The sequence below is a fragment of the Lithobates pipiens genome, unplaced genomic scaffold (genome assembly GCF_037356315.1).
Source record: "Lithobates pipiens isolate NorthernLeopardFrog02 unplaced genomic scaffold, aLitPip1_a1.2 Scaffold_18, whole genome shotgun sequence".
NCBI lineage: Eukaryota > Metazoa > Chordata > Amphibia > Anura > Ranidae > Lithobates > Lithobates pipiens.
The window spans coordinates 379,352,265-379,369,310 of record NW_027507758.1 but is presented as its reverse complement, the minus strand read 5'-3'; the positions used below and the strand labels follow the sequence as shown (position 1 = coordinate 379,369,310).

Genomic DNA, 17,046 nt, shown 5'->3' with positions numbered 1-17,046 from the left:
ACAGACCTAGAAATAAAACATGTTTCTGATCTATCCGATGAACTCGAGTCTGACGGACTAAAAATTGGGAAAACCGTTCGTCTGTGTGCTAGTCCGATGGACCAAATATGACGCAAGGGCAGCTATTGGCTACTGGCTATTGAACTTCCTTGTTTAGTCCCGTTTACGTCATCATGTTCAAAACAAACTGACTTTTGAGCAGACTTAGTCTGGTCGTGTGTGGCCAAGTCCGTTTCATTCAAAAAGTCAGTTGGACCTCCGCCAAAAGTCAGTCGGGAAGACCGTCGGACCTAGACTGACAAAAAGTCCAGTCGTGTGTACGCGGCATTAGACATAATAAAGTTATCATTGTGTTCTTAAATCCACAGGAACTTTGAAATCTATTCGACACATGATCCCCTGTTGTGTTATAACAATTAAAAAGAAATGGAATTTCCCATCATTTTCTGTAAGAAGGACCTAAAAAAAGGTGAATCACTCCATTAGAGATACAAACAACAGCAACCTGTCAAAGTTTCCAATCCTTCCACATTCTATCCAAACCAAAAAAATAAAAATAAACAAAAAAAATTAAAACCCAACTTCAGTTAACATTTGTAAGTAGTTACAACATTTTTTTAAATTTAAAAAAAATAGGAATAAAAAGTGTAAGCACCCCTATATGAATGAAGGCATGTGACATAAACAAAGGAATGTATGCACTGAATGAGATCATTGCCAGTATTAGCCACCACACGTTACGAGAATACAATATTGTTTGGCTAAAACTGTCATTTTTAAAAGTAACTCTATTACAAACCTAGTCAACAGAAACGTAACCTATCTTCACGGAAAACTGCTCACCAAAATGAACAGTAGAGCCAGAGATAAGAATAACTGAATGTATATACATAGAGTATCCCATTTCTTCTGTAAAATTAAGCTTGGTCCATGCTTCTTACCTCTACCTATTAAGCCTGCCCCTTGACTCTTAAAGGCTAAGAAATGCCATCTTTGTACTTTAGAAAGCTGCAGAAGAGAGAGGGCTGCAGGTAAACAGGTACATGAAAGAGTGATTTATTGTCACCTGACGCTAGTCACTTAAGTGGGCTTATGTAAAGGGTTATTATCACTTTAAGAGTAAAGTTCCTGTTAATATTCACAGTAATCCCATATTCAGTATTTGTTGTAATATGTAATGATGTCCTAATACAGGTATGTAAATATGACATAATAATGTAACATCACGGATATGCATCTTTGCTCATCTTCACATGAAGCTGAAGGAAAGCTGAAGGAAGCCTATGGAATTTGTACGAAAAGTGAGGAAAAGGCATTTGACACAGAAATTTAAAACAGAAGGGTGGGGTTTAATGGAAGTAGATGAGCTGTAGGAAAATAAGTTTAGACCTACTGCTCAAAATCAGATAGTTTAAACCATTGTCTAAGTTTTAATTACGTTGAGTTATGCTAAGAAATGATTATGCCCAAAAAAAATAAAAAATCTTGGGTCATAAGGACAAGTTTTCCTAACTTTCCATTTACACCTGATCGTGGGCAGAATCGCCACAATTCCGCCTGTGATTTTAAAAATGCGGGATATGTTTGCGATACCATTAGTTCTTATTGGCACCCAATTCATGCAGCAATTTTGCTGTGATTGTCGAAAAAGGAACATGGGCTTCTTTTGGGTGACAGTGTCACAGGTTGCGATTGCAGCGCAATTTACTGCGTGGCAATCACAGCAAAATCACGGTGCAATTGGGGTGTCATTAATAAGCAATGATTTGAAAACGTGGGCGGAATCGTGGCAATTCCACCCGCAATCAGATGTGAATGGAGCCTAAAGATTTCCTAAAGTTATAACGTGTTAATATATCTTGGCCACTTTAGATACAAATAAGGAAGAGCAGAGTTCTTTAAGAAATGCAACTTAACACATTGAAGTCACTCTTTCTATAACTTCTTGAAATTAAAAAGTATACATTTTAACTATATTACACACTTTATTTTTAATGTTAAAAATTATTTTGCAAAGTACATTGAATATATTTGACATACGGTAGTTGATTAGAGCCAATTAGGTCTGTGCTGTTCATTCTCACGATAATCTTATCACCGATGGGAAAAGTGTGACAGTCTTCTACTGTTAACTCCTATTCCTGTCAGGTAAATTGTAAAAACCTGTCCAATATGTTGGTTCATTATTTTATGGCCAAAAATTCTGTCTGGTGGATAATTAGTTTGACAGGGTTTTTCTCCTAGCTAAGGATCTAGCATAAACTTTCATTCACATTGCTAGATACTGTAGAAAATTACAGTATATCTTTACATCCTAGATATGTTGATAGAATTTTAAGATCTTATTTGTCATTAATTCACTCCATACAAAAACATACCAATACCACTTAAACCATCCATTTATATATTTAAAATTTTTTATAACTATTTACCTAATTTCCATCTCCTTCCTAAAGGGATCTAAAAGCTATCAGTTTTTCTTTTAACTTGTGGATTGGGTGGTGTAACACAATGTACCTAAAGATGTGCCTTTTTAGAGCAGAACAGCACTTTCTCTCTGAAGTAGATATATATATATATATATATATATATATATATATATATACACATACACACACACACACACACACACACATACATACATACACACACATACACACATATATACACACACTGGAGAGATCTCAAAACGGCAGTTCGGAAAATGAACCCTTCCAAACTGAGACCTGGAGCATTGTAAGAAACTCATTGATGGTTACAGGAAGTTATTGATTGCAGTTGTTTTTGGCATGGGGTGTGCTACCAAATATTAAATTAATATGCCAATATTTTTTTTTATTAATTGTAAATCTTGACTTTTTTCAATTTAAACTTGGCCCTGCTACCTCTCAAGTCCAGTGGCGGCCCGTTCATTAGGGGCGCATGGATACCGATTTTTTTTTGAAGCGCGTTATTAGAGCCAGAGGCTCTAAGTGGCTTCAAAAAAGGGTGGGCTCGGGGCGCAGAGCACAATAGCAAATGACTATTCACTATTGTCTTCCTGCTTCCCCTCTCAGGCCAATCAGGAAGCGGGTCTTAAGATCCATTGGCCGAGAGGAGAAGCTACCGTATTGGCTACCGAGGGAAGGAGGAGGGAGGCCGCAGAGGATGAAGTCACCGTGAAGCCAGAGATGCAGGGTGAATCTGTTAAGGAGGAAGCCACCGCCATGGAGGAGGAGAAGCAGGAAGGAGCCAAATCTGCTAGATGGGGTAAGTGCGGGGCTGGTGGGTGGACAGATGTGCGACGGGTCGACCAACTGACCGCCCCGAGGGGGGAAGGAACGAGGGGTGTCTTCTTTGCCGCACCCCCCAAAATATACAGCACTAGCCACCACTGCTCAAGTTTATGTATCTATAAGCATTTTAATATATATGGTGGTCAAACTGACCAATAGAAAAGACCATATATAATTTCAATTGTCTATATTTGTGGGTCTATAGATCACTCTGCCAACAGGTTTTACTACAGATAACCTGAGCTTATGTATTTTTTGCCATATACAAAAGTGAACGGTGGCTGGAAAATACAAACATCACTCTTTTATTTGATTGGCACCATATGGTGGCCAAACTGACCACAAACCCCTTCATTCATCACATCTACCTCACATACAACATACTTTGTATTATTTTATATCTCTCAGGGTGCTCACCTTTAGGACCTTATCTACCCGTTTCCCCTTCCCATTTCCTAAGTACAAAATGTGTAGCCTCAATCCACTATGAGAAATCTATAGAGTAGTTGAGCACAAACCATAGCTTCCAGGTGAATAGCTTGGAAGCTATTCTTTTAGCACTGTCACAAAAGAGGAACTAGGGAGAAATAAGCAGTCCTACAGCAAGAGCTCATCAAGCAACTGTACCCATAGAAAAGGCTTTTAGAAGTACCAATTATTGCTTGCCAATTTACATTAGTGTAATATAATGGAGTATCTTGTTTGTGTTTGCATAAAGCAGCAATAAAAACATGTTCATATGTGTTAAGACTTTTGAAACATTGAATGCAGTTCCCCTGCCTTGCTTTACTTATTCCTATGGGGTATTACTTCCAAGAACATCAAAACATCTTACATAAGATTAAAAAAGGTCTGGTGTCCTGACAAAAAAAGATGATTTAATCAAGCATGATGAAAATTGATTTGACTTATTTAGGTAAAGGAGTTGGTTATACAGATTAAAAGGTCCTTCAGACTAAAAGTTCTCAGGTGGCACCAGCATACATGGGAACAATTGTTTCTACTAAACAAACAATTTTCATAAAGCAAAGCAAAAATTCTGTTGGGACATGTTGTTATAATGTTTTGATTTGGTGGTAAAGTGTAGAAAATTACAGACAATGATAAGAATACTAAATAAAGGACTGACATGGGCAAGCCTATTCTTTACCTGTTGTTGACCTGGTAGTGGGGGTGGCATTGGAAGATATCATAGCAGGAACACAGTCATCATCCTGGGAATAGCCAGCCTGTATCGCCCTCAAGTAACTGTGGCTTCTTGTTCGAAAACATCCTGGGAGGTCTAAAGCATCCATTGCATGAGAATCAACTTCACTGAACACTGACTCACACACCGACTCATATTGCCCATTAATTTCTGTTTCACTCATCTGGAAGAAGAGGACACATGGAGTTGGTACAGCAAATAGCAATGATGAGAATCCCATCCAATTAGAGCTGTAGATATTTTATCAAAGGAACATGGTGATAAAATGTATGCTAATTAAAGAAGAATGATATAAGTGAATACATGTGTTATCACTATGGGAACAGGAGACCTTGCTTTAAGGACAAGGTTCTTAAATATGCTGACTACTGATGAAAAAAAATGGAAGATGCCTGTCAATCACTGTCAGTGAATTATCTGTGTTTAGGGAGAAATGATTTGTTATTCCTGTGATAAGCCAAAGAAATGTTTTAAGAAATCTCAAATAAGAATTTCCCTAATTCAAAACATACATATAAGGTGTACAGGATTTAAACACAAAAGTCACTGTACAACAATTATGAATTGAAGTATTATTATTAGAATAGTGAATATAAAGTGAACAGCAGGGGACAACTTTGAGGGGATGACTATTATTGCAGTATTTTACTACGCATAGTAAAATGCATATTATATAATGTGATAGGCAGATAGATAGGGGACAATCCGTTTATAAAACAATATAGCCTATAAGAATCAAATAAAGCAAAATCGACAAGTCACACACATTAGTGGCAGATGCGTAACATTTTAATATTAGTCAGTCAGTAGCAATGCAATGAGGACATTTATGATAAAATCTGGATATAAAAAATAGAAAGCGGGATCTTTTAGGTCTTGTGTTGTGCTCACAACAAAAAAGATATCCCCAAATTATACCCCATTCTACTTAATATAGTTATATTCTGGAATGGACAGCACTTGTAATCTATGTTTTAATTGTATTGTAGCTTTGAAGTCTGATGCCTATGGAGAAGGGAGACTGACATCACATATCATATGATTAGTATACCAGAAATTCTCAGCTATGAGCTGTCTTATCTATTTGGCATTTTTTTTTTTCAGAACAAGGGCACAGGGCGTTTGGCTTCAGCACATAACAATTTTTTTTTTTACACATTGAATTGAATTTACGAACTGTGAGTTTATATTAAAGTGTTAGAATATTATTTTTGCATGCAAGTCCTAATTTAAAAAAAATAAAAAGGGACAATTATAAAAAAAGTAAAAAGGGACAATTATAAAACAAAAATAAAAATCGAAAAACTCTAACAATAAAATGTGAGCCATTCTACAACATAATCAACTGCAGTAATAAATTGGTGCATTCTTTAATCAAACACAATATTAACATGTGGATTATGCTGTAATCAATAATATGCGTAGAGAACAAATTCCTCATAACAGGCTCTGTACTAAAAGAGAAATAAGCAAAACAAATGCATCTGATATGAAGTCACAATCCATGAAAGAAGAAGGGAATAGACATAAATGATCAATAAACCTCTACATTAAAGTGATGCACTGACTCTTGAAATGGCAACTTGCCATGCAGACCTTGATTTTCTTTACAGTTGAATAGACAAATTCATTATGGCTGATAATCAATTTTTATCTTTGAAGAAGTTTCAATAAAATTTGAATTAATGCTATTCCCTTTTTCATTCCATCAGAGTCCACAAGATGGCAGTTGTTATGTCATAGCACTCCCAGAGAAGAAGAATTCTTATATAAATGATTACTAGTACTATGTTAATAGAATTCAAGATTTCTGTATTCATGTCAAGGGAAAAGTGTTCAGCTGATATAGCAATAAATAAAGTACTTCCTAAAGATCAAATCTGTATATTGTATTTAATAAAGGTATTGATAAAGTACATTATTGGCTCTCTTAAAAAGTTGCTCTGCTGATCAATATACAAATATATTACCCTATATATGGTATCTTACTATGAGACTTATATAAGGCAATTGCAGTTTGATTGATTTGGGGAACTATAAATCTGTTTTTGTTAAAACATTATTTTTCACAGAAATATATATATTTTTTTTAACTTATATATTGGTTGAAAAGACCAAAGATTACAAAATCTTCAAAATCAGGAAGGCAATTTTGAAGGATGCAAAAATATTTGTCATTATCAAGCACAAGTGCATTTGTCCTGTGCTGTCCCTTCTGGTTGACCTGCATGGTGCTATTGTCCACTATGATAATTTTACAAGCCATTTACATGGTTAATTGGGGCACTGTAGGGTAGCAACCTGGTGGTGCATACACACAAATGTATGGAACATACTGGAATCCATAACATGCCTTCTCAATGTTTTTTCCCTCCATTGCCCCTGTAGCCATGCAAACAATCTGTATAGGTATCATAAGGGAACATGGATCTGTGGTTTCATTGGCAACTGAGCCTTCGGGAATCCCCCTGAACAACACTGGCATCATCACACTCAGAGGAAGGAGGCTGCACAGACCAAACACCTTTATGAATGTATGTACAATGAAAGACATTTAGTACAAATAAAGTTGTACGCTTTGCACCATACAGTGGATGAAACAAGGAGGGAGGAACAATGTAATATGGAACGATGATAGGGGACTGGCTGTGATGCATACTTCATACACAGAATTCTGTCATTGCAAACATCAAGCGCTCTATCCGAGCATGCTGTTACAACAATGAATGCAAATACTAAATAATTAACAAAAATATGAGGTCCATCAAATCTGGCCTCCATTTTACATTGATGCACAATGAATGTGGCGCAATCTTGCCTTAAAACATTTTGATAAACACTTAATGTAATGGTAGAACAAGACTATAAAGTGAACATTTTATATCTATTTCCTTTATAAATTGTATTTTTGGATCCTGATCAAAATTGGACTTTTAGAAAAATTTGACATTGGAGGCATTACTTGCAATAATTGCATTGTTCAGAATTAGCAGTGTATTTTAGTATGATGTATGTAGTCATTGCCTCGGAGAGATGTGCAATAGGCTACACTGCTTTCACACAGCAGTGAAATAAGATCATCACAGCTGCAGAAAATGAACACAGGTTATGCTCTAGATTTGAAAACAGTGAATTAAAGATTTCTCCTAGCCTGGGAATATACAGGGTACTGCCACCTTGAGCTCAGGATAATCCTTTGAGGTAAAGCATTCTTGAAGACTTTCAATGAGGAAATCCTGTAAAAATAAGAAGAAAACATGTTTTGTTAGTTGCCATTGAAGATGAACATGCACAGTTTTTTTTTTTTTTCAAGATACTCCATTGTTCCAGAATATTCACTTCTTTGGCGATTCTTTGATGATCAAGATTTTTTTTTTTAATCCCCTAAAAAATAATGTGTTTATATTAATGCTACATGTGTTTGGTTCATTATCAAGCATCACATCTTAGTTAGTAGTGGTTATAGGCAGCACTGGCATGGAAAGCAAAGTTGAATTAGTCTACTAGACCAGTGTTCTAGAAAGTGAGGAATGCATACTGGTAATCCTTCCTCTAGGTACCCTTGGAAGCTCAGCATCTAAAGGAAGACTGAACAGAGGATGTAAAGATCAAGATCTATATCTCTCTGCCCCCCTTTTAGTGTCTGTGTTATGCCGCGTACACACGAGCGGATTGTATGGCGTACTTAGTCCGTCATACAATCCGACGGACAATCCGTCGTAGTTTCCACTGAACGGACTTGACCACACACGATACACAAACAGTCCGTCGAAAGCTTGCGCGATGACGTGTACAGCACGTACGACGGGACTAGAAATAGGAAGTCCAAGACACAGCAAAGCACCCTTCCGCCGTGTAAATCCTTTCTGGGCATGTGCCATTCTTAGTCCGTCGAACTAGCATACTGACGACCGTATTGTCCGCTGAAACCAAAGTACGACGGACAGATTTTTGGAAAAACCGAAATTCTTAGTACTCCGGACTGCACGCTGAAAAAGTCAGCTGAAGCCCACACACAAGCGGATTGTCCGCTGAAATGTGTTTCAACGGACTAAGTACGTCAAACAGTTCGACCGTGTGTATGCGGCATTAGAGGGTATGTTTGATCTAATGTTAACTAACTTGTTCTAGTTGAAGGTCAATAAACCCACCTGGCTATCATGCCCTGGGAGTTAAACAAAGACTTGTAGGTACTATCATTTAAGCATGTCGGGTAAAACTTTTGTTGCCACAGCTACAGGAGTTTACTATACAACAATATGTTAACTGTGGTACAAGTTTTGTATTTTATCTAGTTACCTATACTTTGTGCAGCCTACAATATGTGAGTTGCACTACACGTACCTTAAAGTGGAAGTACACTTCCTTTGCTGACTTTTACCTATAATAAGGCTTACCTATAGGTAGTGTAAGGATCTCCGAAATTTGCACTGGTTAGGAGATATTTACATTACATGCAGCCAGTGACATCATGACATTAGGACTTTACCTTGCAGGGTAAAAAAACAACAAAAAAAAGGTATACAACCAATTTAAGGACCCTAACAAGGGAACACTATTGTGACACCAATAATCGAAATGCTAAATATGTTTCCAATGCAACATGTCACTTTAGGGGATGCCATCAGGGTGATCTTTCCTCATTTGGGTTTAGAGGTATAGAAACCAGTGGTGGTTGGTGCTCCATCGCCTGGGGGGGCACCAGACAGACATGACACCCCCTCAGTGCTCCAGCCCGCGCACCACGCACACACACCCCCATCCCCCCCATCACCAGCTCACTCACACTGTGCTGACAGGCAGTGGCAGCTTCTCCCCTCAGTCTCTCCATGTGTCTTCTCTCCGTGACCCAGGATGCGTCCCCTTTGTGTCCAAGGATGCGTCTCCTCCGTGTCCTGGGATGCGTCTCTTTGGCTGTACATCTCCTCCTCATAGGTGAAGAGGATGGCTTCTACTTTCACCACCAACTTCCTTATTGGCCGGGAGGAGAATCAGTGTGATAATAGCAAATATTAATTCGCTATTTTTCACACAACTCAGTGGGCTCTGCGCCCCACCCCTTTTTTGAAGCCTATTCAGACATTCCAACCTGCAAAAACTAGTTTCAGGGAGGTGGCAAACTGATTTCAGGGAGGTGGCGCTCTTGGCCGCAACCCCCCCCCCCCCCCCAATTTAACATGATGATCAAATGAAATGGAATCAGTATACAGTGGAATCTGTATATAGACGTTTACTTCTTCTGAGAGATGTTAAAGGAACACTAACCACCACGACCATCTTCATCCCTAACTTCCGTCTCCAGTATCATCCTCATTCTATTTCACACTGTATGCAAGTTTTCCTCATCCCTGAATTCTTAATAAATATCTGTCCTCAATTCTCTCCACAGTGTAACCTCCTCATCCTCTTCCTCAACACCCCCTCCAAAATCATCATCCTTGTCCCTCTCCACAGTCATCTTCATCCCTCTCCACGTTGTAACCTCATCATCCACTTCAATCTCCATAATCATCCTTATTGATCTTCCTCATATAATCGTCCCTATCATCCTCATCCCTCTCCAGAATGATCCTCATCTCTTTCCACAATTGTAACTCCATCATTCTCATCTTTCTCTACAACCATCTTCATCCCCAACTTCTCGCTCCATAATCATCTCAATCGCTCCCTTCTTTATAACCCATCATCCTCATCCTTGTATTCTCTATGTGCTCTTTCCTCTATTTACTCCATCTATCACCACATGATCATGCCTCAAGCAGTCTCCATCCTTCCCTCTCTCCAAAATCACTCATCATCCACATACCCATCATCCTTTTCACCATGTTATTCATCCCTGTAGCTCCCCTCTTTCCTTATGACATAGGACTCTTTCCTGTTGTCAGGGTATATGACCTGTACTGCTGTGTAATCTATGGTGTAAGATGTGTTCTTAGTACAGTCAGAGAAAGTGGTTGCCACAGCACACTTACCTCTCTCTGTGTTTCTCTTTCCTGCACCAGAGAAGGTGGGCGGGGTGTGACCACCTCTGAGGCCAGCCACACCCCTTCCGAGTCCCACCCAATCAAAATGTGAGCCTAGGAGCAGGCTTCACCTCAGGGGTGTACTCAGTAGGAGCGATTCCCCAATGAGAGAGAGCTGATCAGATATGGAGGGGGGAGAACGTAGGAAGAGAATGTAGAAAGTGGAATTTGTTTCATCGGCATGTATTCCTCTTTGACTGTGGCCGTGGTCGTTCTTTTTGTGCGGCTGGGCCTGGCAGCTGGGATATCATGGGGCACTTGTGGGTGTGCGGGATCCGCAACCAAAATGCAGGAGGCTCCTGCACCTCGTAGGAAACTTGGGATGTCTGCCTATTAGAGCCTCTGGCTGTAATCACATGCTTCAAAAAAAAAACTCCCCCCATTAGAATCCATGGTCTGGCACCCTGTATCTAGATCAGGGGGCAGGATGCATGCATAGGAGAAACAACGCCTGTGCGCCCCTAATGAATGGGCTGCCACTCATTGAAAGGCTGTTTCACTCTCCTAGAAGAGGCGTCAGGTTCAGAAAGTTACTGGAGAGAGTGGCATGGTGGATTTTAAGATTAAACACTAGATCACCTCATGGGTTAAACCTGGAGGTGGGATTTGGGCTTGCATCTGCACTAAATTTCCTCTCTCCCCAGTTTCCTCTCTATTTATTCATATGTTTTGGTTTACACGTATATTTGTTTTATCCTCCTTAGTATTTTTATTATTTGTTTTTGATCTTTTTTCTTTTTATACTGTAATAGTGTAATGTTGTTTGTAAAGATTAGTATCACACACATGGCACACATGGGACCCCTTGCAGGCATTACAGCTGTTTTTTCTTTTATTACTTGCAATCAGTTAGGGTAATTGATGGGTGGAGCCTGTGGTATTTAGTGCTACTATTTATTTTAGGCTGGGATCACACTAGTGTGAATTGGATGCTGGTTTTCTCGCATCCAACTCGCATGACAGGAGATTGTGTCCGACTCTCAATGGAGCCAGTTCACACATCTCCGTGGTGGCTGCGGAGTGAATTGCACAGGAGTCCTGTGTGTCTTTGTCTCCATTTCAGTTCCAAATTCAGGCAAAAATTTGGGTCTGATTCATCCCTGAAATGGAGAACAGGGATGCACCATACCCCCCGTGAGCCGAAAGCGAAGACAGTGTGAACTCTGCACTAAAGATTTATGTCTAAATGTAGTTATGACTAAGGCCTTGTAGGTTAAGACACATCAACTGATCTTATTTGCGTTTGTACACTGTGGTTTCTGAATAAATATGAAGATTTTTTTAAGAGCAGCAATTGGTTATGCAGATCATCTTTATGGATTACAGTCAAGTGACACTGTCACTTCAGGGCAAAGTGACAGTGTCTGTGCAGAGGTTCCACTCAGCACTTCACCAGAACTCCTTCTGCATACCCAGGCAGTAATAATACCACTGGGTAAGGGTGAGCTTATGACCTCCCATTTCACAGCACTCAGGTATAGCAGCCAAACTGTAGGCCCAAGCTCTATCACATGTTTGAGGGGGTGAAGCCACTGCTTCTATCATCCAGCACTAGGTGACACTTGGTATTTTAGTGTCAGCAGTGTTAAAAGAAAAAGTGGCTAAGCAGCGCTGACAAGGTGAGTATTGGTGGGTTGGGGGTGGCCTTTGCACAAACCCTGACACTTTGACTTAAATGGGCAAGATGACAGTGCCTTTTTAACCACTTAAAGACCGCATATATACTGCAGCAGGGCGACTCTATTGCACGAAACAACGTACCTGTATGTCCTTTTGTGCAATAGATATTGTGGGCGCGTGCGGTGACTGCACAGAGCGGGATCCAATCATCTGATCCAGCCCGGGTGTAGAGGAGATAACAACCTGCTTCTATCTATATTGATTGCTTATCCTACTAATGAGGAAACTAGGAGTGGAGCTGTCTGACCTGGTTGTGAGGGGATACAAGTTTACTGTTTATCTACATGGAGGTGAGCAGGCACTTTGCTTGGTGGAGGATTTACTGTACACACTGTTTTAAAAGTTCAGTTACTGGATACATTGAAAACAGCATATTGAACTCATGGAGGAATTTATTTACATAGGACTGTTTACATTGTTATTTTTTCACTTATTGACTGTTTTTGGATAAATTTAACCAATTCACGGAGGCATTTATTTACAGAGGTCTGTTTATTTCATTTTTGGGCATTATATAGATTACAAGTGCCCCCTCAACAAGCCGGCTGCTGTGGGGATACCTGTAAGCCCTTGTACACACGGTCGGAGATCCCGACGGAATGTATCCTATCGGACCGTTTTGTCGGATAATCCGACTGTGTGTGGTCTCCATCGGACTGTTTCCGTCGGAGTATCTCACGGACCAAGTTTTCCAACTTGTCCGTAAAATTTTCCAACAAAATGCTCCGATCGGACATACTCCGATCATGTGTAGCCTACTCCGACGGACAAAGTGCCACGCATGCTCAGATCAAATTCCTAGACCAAAGCTATTGGCTACTAGCCTGAACGTAGTCCTGTCGTAACGAAATAACGTCTTCACGTTATGTACAATCGGATTTTCCGACAACTTTGTCCGACCGTGTGTATGCAACAGTTTCGGAAAAAATCAGTCGGACAAAATCCAACGGATTTGGTTGTCAGAATGTCCGACCGTGTGTACAAGGGTTAAGACACACACAGCATAGTTTGGCCATGCCCTCCACTCTCTCCTCACAGGATTTGACTAACAGCATCAGAAACCTGTGAGACCAAGAAGAGAAAGCAATGGTACTACAGACGAGCAGCAGCTAGTGGATTTTTTTTACCCTAATGCTAATAATGTATTAACCAGAGCAATTTTGTTTATTTTCCACCTACATGTAAAAATCTTAATTTTTGGCAATAAATCAATTAAACCCTCTGAACACAATATATTTTCTGAAAGCAGTGGCCCTCTAGAAGAAAAAAGTGATTGTTACACATTTTTGCTTCACATGATATTTGCACAAATGTTTATTAAACGCTAATTTTCAGGAAAAAATACAATAAAATAAAATGTAATGCAAAACAACACCATATAATACCCATTTTTGGTTAAAATATAAATGATGAGGTTGAATGGAGTAAATAGATACCAAACATTCCATGGCTTAAAATTGCGTGCACCCGTGATATCTCCAAAAGCGGTGGTGCCCAAAAATCCCAATAGGTGACGCTTTAAAAGCTCACTAATTTATACTTGACTAGCAGCTCTTGTGCAAGAATTATGTTCTCACTCTAATGTTCATAGCGATATGTCACACATATGGTGCGACTGCGATTTACATGCATGTGCATACCCTGGGCTCGTGTTTGCGTTTGTGCAGGTGTGTGGGGGTTTGTGGGATTTATATATATATATTTATTATACTTTTTTTTTTTTACTTTTTTCTTTTTTTTATATTGATTTTTACATAATTTATATCACAAGGGGTTAATATACCCCTATGATAGCATTGGGCAGGTACTCTTTATGGAGATATTTGGTATCTAATAGACCCCAATGTCTCCCTTGCCCTTGACACCATCTAACCAAGCACCAAACAGTTATGTCCCCTAGCTATGCTGGCCAGGAAATAATGTCTAGTGCATCTGAAACCGGAAGTGACATTACTTCTGGTTTCACTGTTTTCATGTGAGATCGAGGCATGGATTTGCCTCGGTCTCAATGCAATCTCTTTCCCCCAGCCGCCGCCTGTGTTACTGGACACTACTTATATTACTTTATAGAAGCATTTGTCCTAGCCACCCATCATTTCTAAATAGGATTCATCCATCACATTTGATAAGATTCACCCATTAGGAGTGAAATACAACACAATTCCCCCATTGCATATAAATTCCATAAGAGTCATCCATCCTTTTTAAATTCAACAAGATTTGCCAATCAGCAGTCACATACAAAATAATAGAGAGCTTCCAATAACATAATATTCGCTCATCAGCTGACCTATTACCCATTGGTTGAATTCTCTTTAAAAATAATAACTAAGTGGGCAAATCTTGTTCGGTATTGGAATTGCTCTATTATGTTTTATGTGTCTGCTGATGGGTAAATCCCATTAAATTTAAATGTAATGGTTTCAAGCAAAAATCAGTCACAAAATAACACGTAGGAGTATATGAATTATAAAAACAAACAGTTGTGAGTTCTCAATTAGACTTTAACCCCTTGCCGGGATCCTGCCAGAGACCAATAGAAAAGACTCCTATGCACTGTACTCTTGTAAGCAAGAGTCCTTCCTACCAACTCCCGATTATCAGTTGTTGACCATAAGTTGTCCGTGGCAACATAGCAATGCATATAGGTGGCAGCTGGGAGTTAAAGTGGTTGTTAACCCACTGTGACATTTTATATAATTCTCTGTGTCTCATTATGCTAGGTGCTCCTGTCTCTGTGTTTTATTTAAAAAATCCTATCTATACCTGATTTCAGAGCTCTGCTTCTTTCCCCTCTTGAACTGAGAGCTAGAGTGTGAGGGACCAATATTCTCCCACTGACGCCAGTCAGGACGAGAGGGGGAGAGGAGGAGAGAGATGGTCGGTCATGTGAGTGCCAGGCAGTGCTCTGAAATCAGGTATAGACAGCAATTTTTTTTAATAAACTGACTCTGTCAGAGCAGACGGGGGGGGGGGGGGATGGTTGACAGAGGAGAAACAGGAGAACTACGGATGCCTTAGACACGTAAACTGACCATGGTGTCAGGGCTCAGCAGCCATGATAAACCGTGGTTAGTTTACGGGGGGAGGGTAGAACCAGGCAGGATCAGACAGGCTTTTTAGGTGATAGAAGGGGCCAAATTACACAGCACAAGCATTGTGCTGTATAACATGCTTTAAAGGAATAGGATCCATTATTTTTTTCTAGGGTAACAAACGCTTTAAGGCCCACCTGCAGTGCTGCTGCATATTTGCATTATGATGTTGTGATGTTCCAGCTAAACTACTGTTTTTTATTTGATTATATATGCTGGTAGAATGCATAAGAAAGCTAGAATTTTTAAAATGAGTGGTGGGCAGCGATAATGTCTTACCTGCCTCAAGCAAGTTGACTCAATGTGTGAGACCTACATACACAGCACAAAATATATACATTAATAATAGGGCAAAGATAGCCAGTGCTCTACCTGACTGACACAGCTGGCCTGGCTAAGCGTACTGACAGCTCTCATGTAGCTCTGGTTCCTTGAACGAAATTTTGGAGAGTTGTAGTTTCCTGATGGGTCCAGGACATGTCCAGCAGGCATTTCACTTGCTGCTTGTAGGTAACTCTGGCTACAAAACACAAAAGACAGTGTTGGAAGATTCTTAATGAGACTATTGCCCAGTTTAGATATAAAGAGTATTTTTATTTTAATCAATCCTCTTGTCTCAGTACATTTATATCAGATACATTGCTAAATACAGTCTCCGAAAATTTAATTTATGTATTCAGCTTAGAAAACAGTTGTAGCAGCAATTTTCTTCTTTATTGTTTAGGAAGGCAAGAAAGAGAAGATAAATTGCATTTCGTGTTTAGTATACAAAGCAGTGTGAGCTCAGGTGTGCAGAACTACACACTTAATAACCTTGCTTGACAGCTATATATTTTAATGCAAATGCTAGTATAATTTCATTGAAAAACAATAGTAGCTTATGCTCCTTTCAGCTTACAATACATTTATTAAGTCATTTGACTTCCAGGGGTCAAAATCATGGCCGGCAAAAGGTATGTAAAGTACCATCGAGATAAATCATTTTGCTAGGCAAAGTTGTTTTTGTTGCTGATATAAATAAATGTGCGGATTCAGTTTTTCCTATAAATATGCATACCATCCTGATATCACTTAAATCCTTTAAGTATGAACAAAGTGACAAAAGGCTGGATAAATAGCAAGACAGGAAGCAAGGAAGTTACTATATGCAAAGCAAAATTATTAGAGGCTCATTTGGTTCTCTAGCCACCATCGTCTTGTCATGTCTTTCCTAAACCTTTAAAACATAGCTAATATTCTATACTGGAATCAGCATTCATGCAGTCACTAGGCCACATATTACATCCAGAGCAGTGAAACAAATTCAACTACACCAAGAATAATAAGAACCTGGAAAAAGGATTGCAGTTGTAAAATGCCCACTTCTGGGGAAGGAGCTTAGCTTTACTCCAGGCAAGTATGAGGAGTCATGTCATTCCTAGTAAGGAGATTATGCAACAAGTTTCGGGCCCATCTATAACAAATATGAATAAAACTAATAGCAATGCTTCAGAAAAAAATCTAAATCAAAGAGAACTTTTTATTATGTGAATTGGTTGTAGTGTAGGAATAGATAGAGTGCCTTGAAAAGGTATTCATACCCCTTGAAATAAGCCGAGTTTTTCTGCACATTTTTTAGGCTGAAAACCCCCCCTCGGCTTATACTTGAGTGAGGGTGTCCATCTGAAGCTGTACCTTTGACTACTAAAACAGCGGATGTCTCCCGCTGTGTCATGCAGTCTGTTTGGCGGCTGTCCAATGTAACAAAGCCCCGCCTCCTCCTCGTC

General features: G+C 39.4%; 1 protein-coding gene across 5 annotated transcripts in view; it reads right to left on the bottom strand.

Moving 5' to 3' along the window:
• DLGAP2 (DLG associated protein 2) overlaps window positions 1-17,046 on the bottom strand; it is a 1,292,461-nt gene that overhangs the window by 170,718 nt on the left and 1,104,697 nt on the right. For 4 of the 5 annotated variants that reach the window (XM_077487763.1, XM_077487766.1, XM_077487765.1 and 1 more), the window contains 3 exons: window positions 15,653-15,800; window positions 7,659-7,718; window positions 4,426-4,645 (listed from right to left, as the gene is read on the bottom strand). In XM_077487763.1, coding sequence (XP_077343889.1) covers window positions 4,426-4,645; window positions 7,659-7,718; window positions 15,653-15,800 — 428 coding nt within the window. The remainder of the gene's footprint in view (window positions 1-4,425; window positions 4,646-7,658; window positions 7,719-15,652; window positions 15,801-17,046) is intronic. The other variant, XM_077487764.1, reaches the window with a different exon arrangement.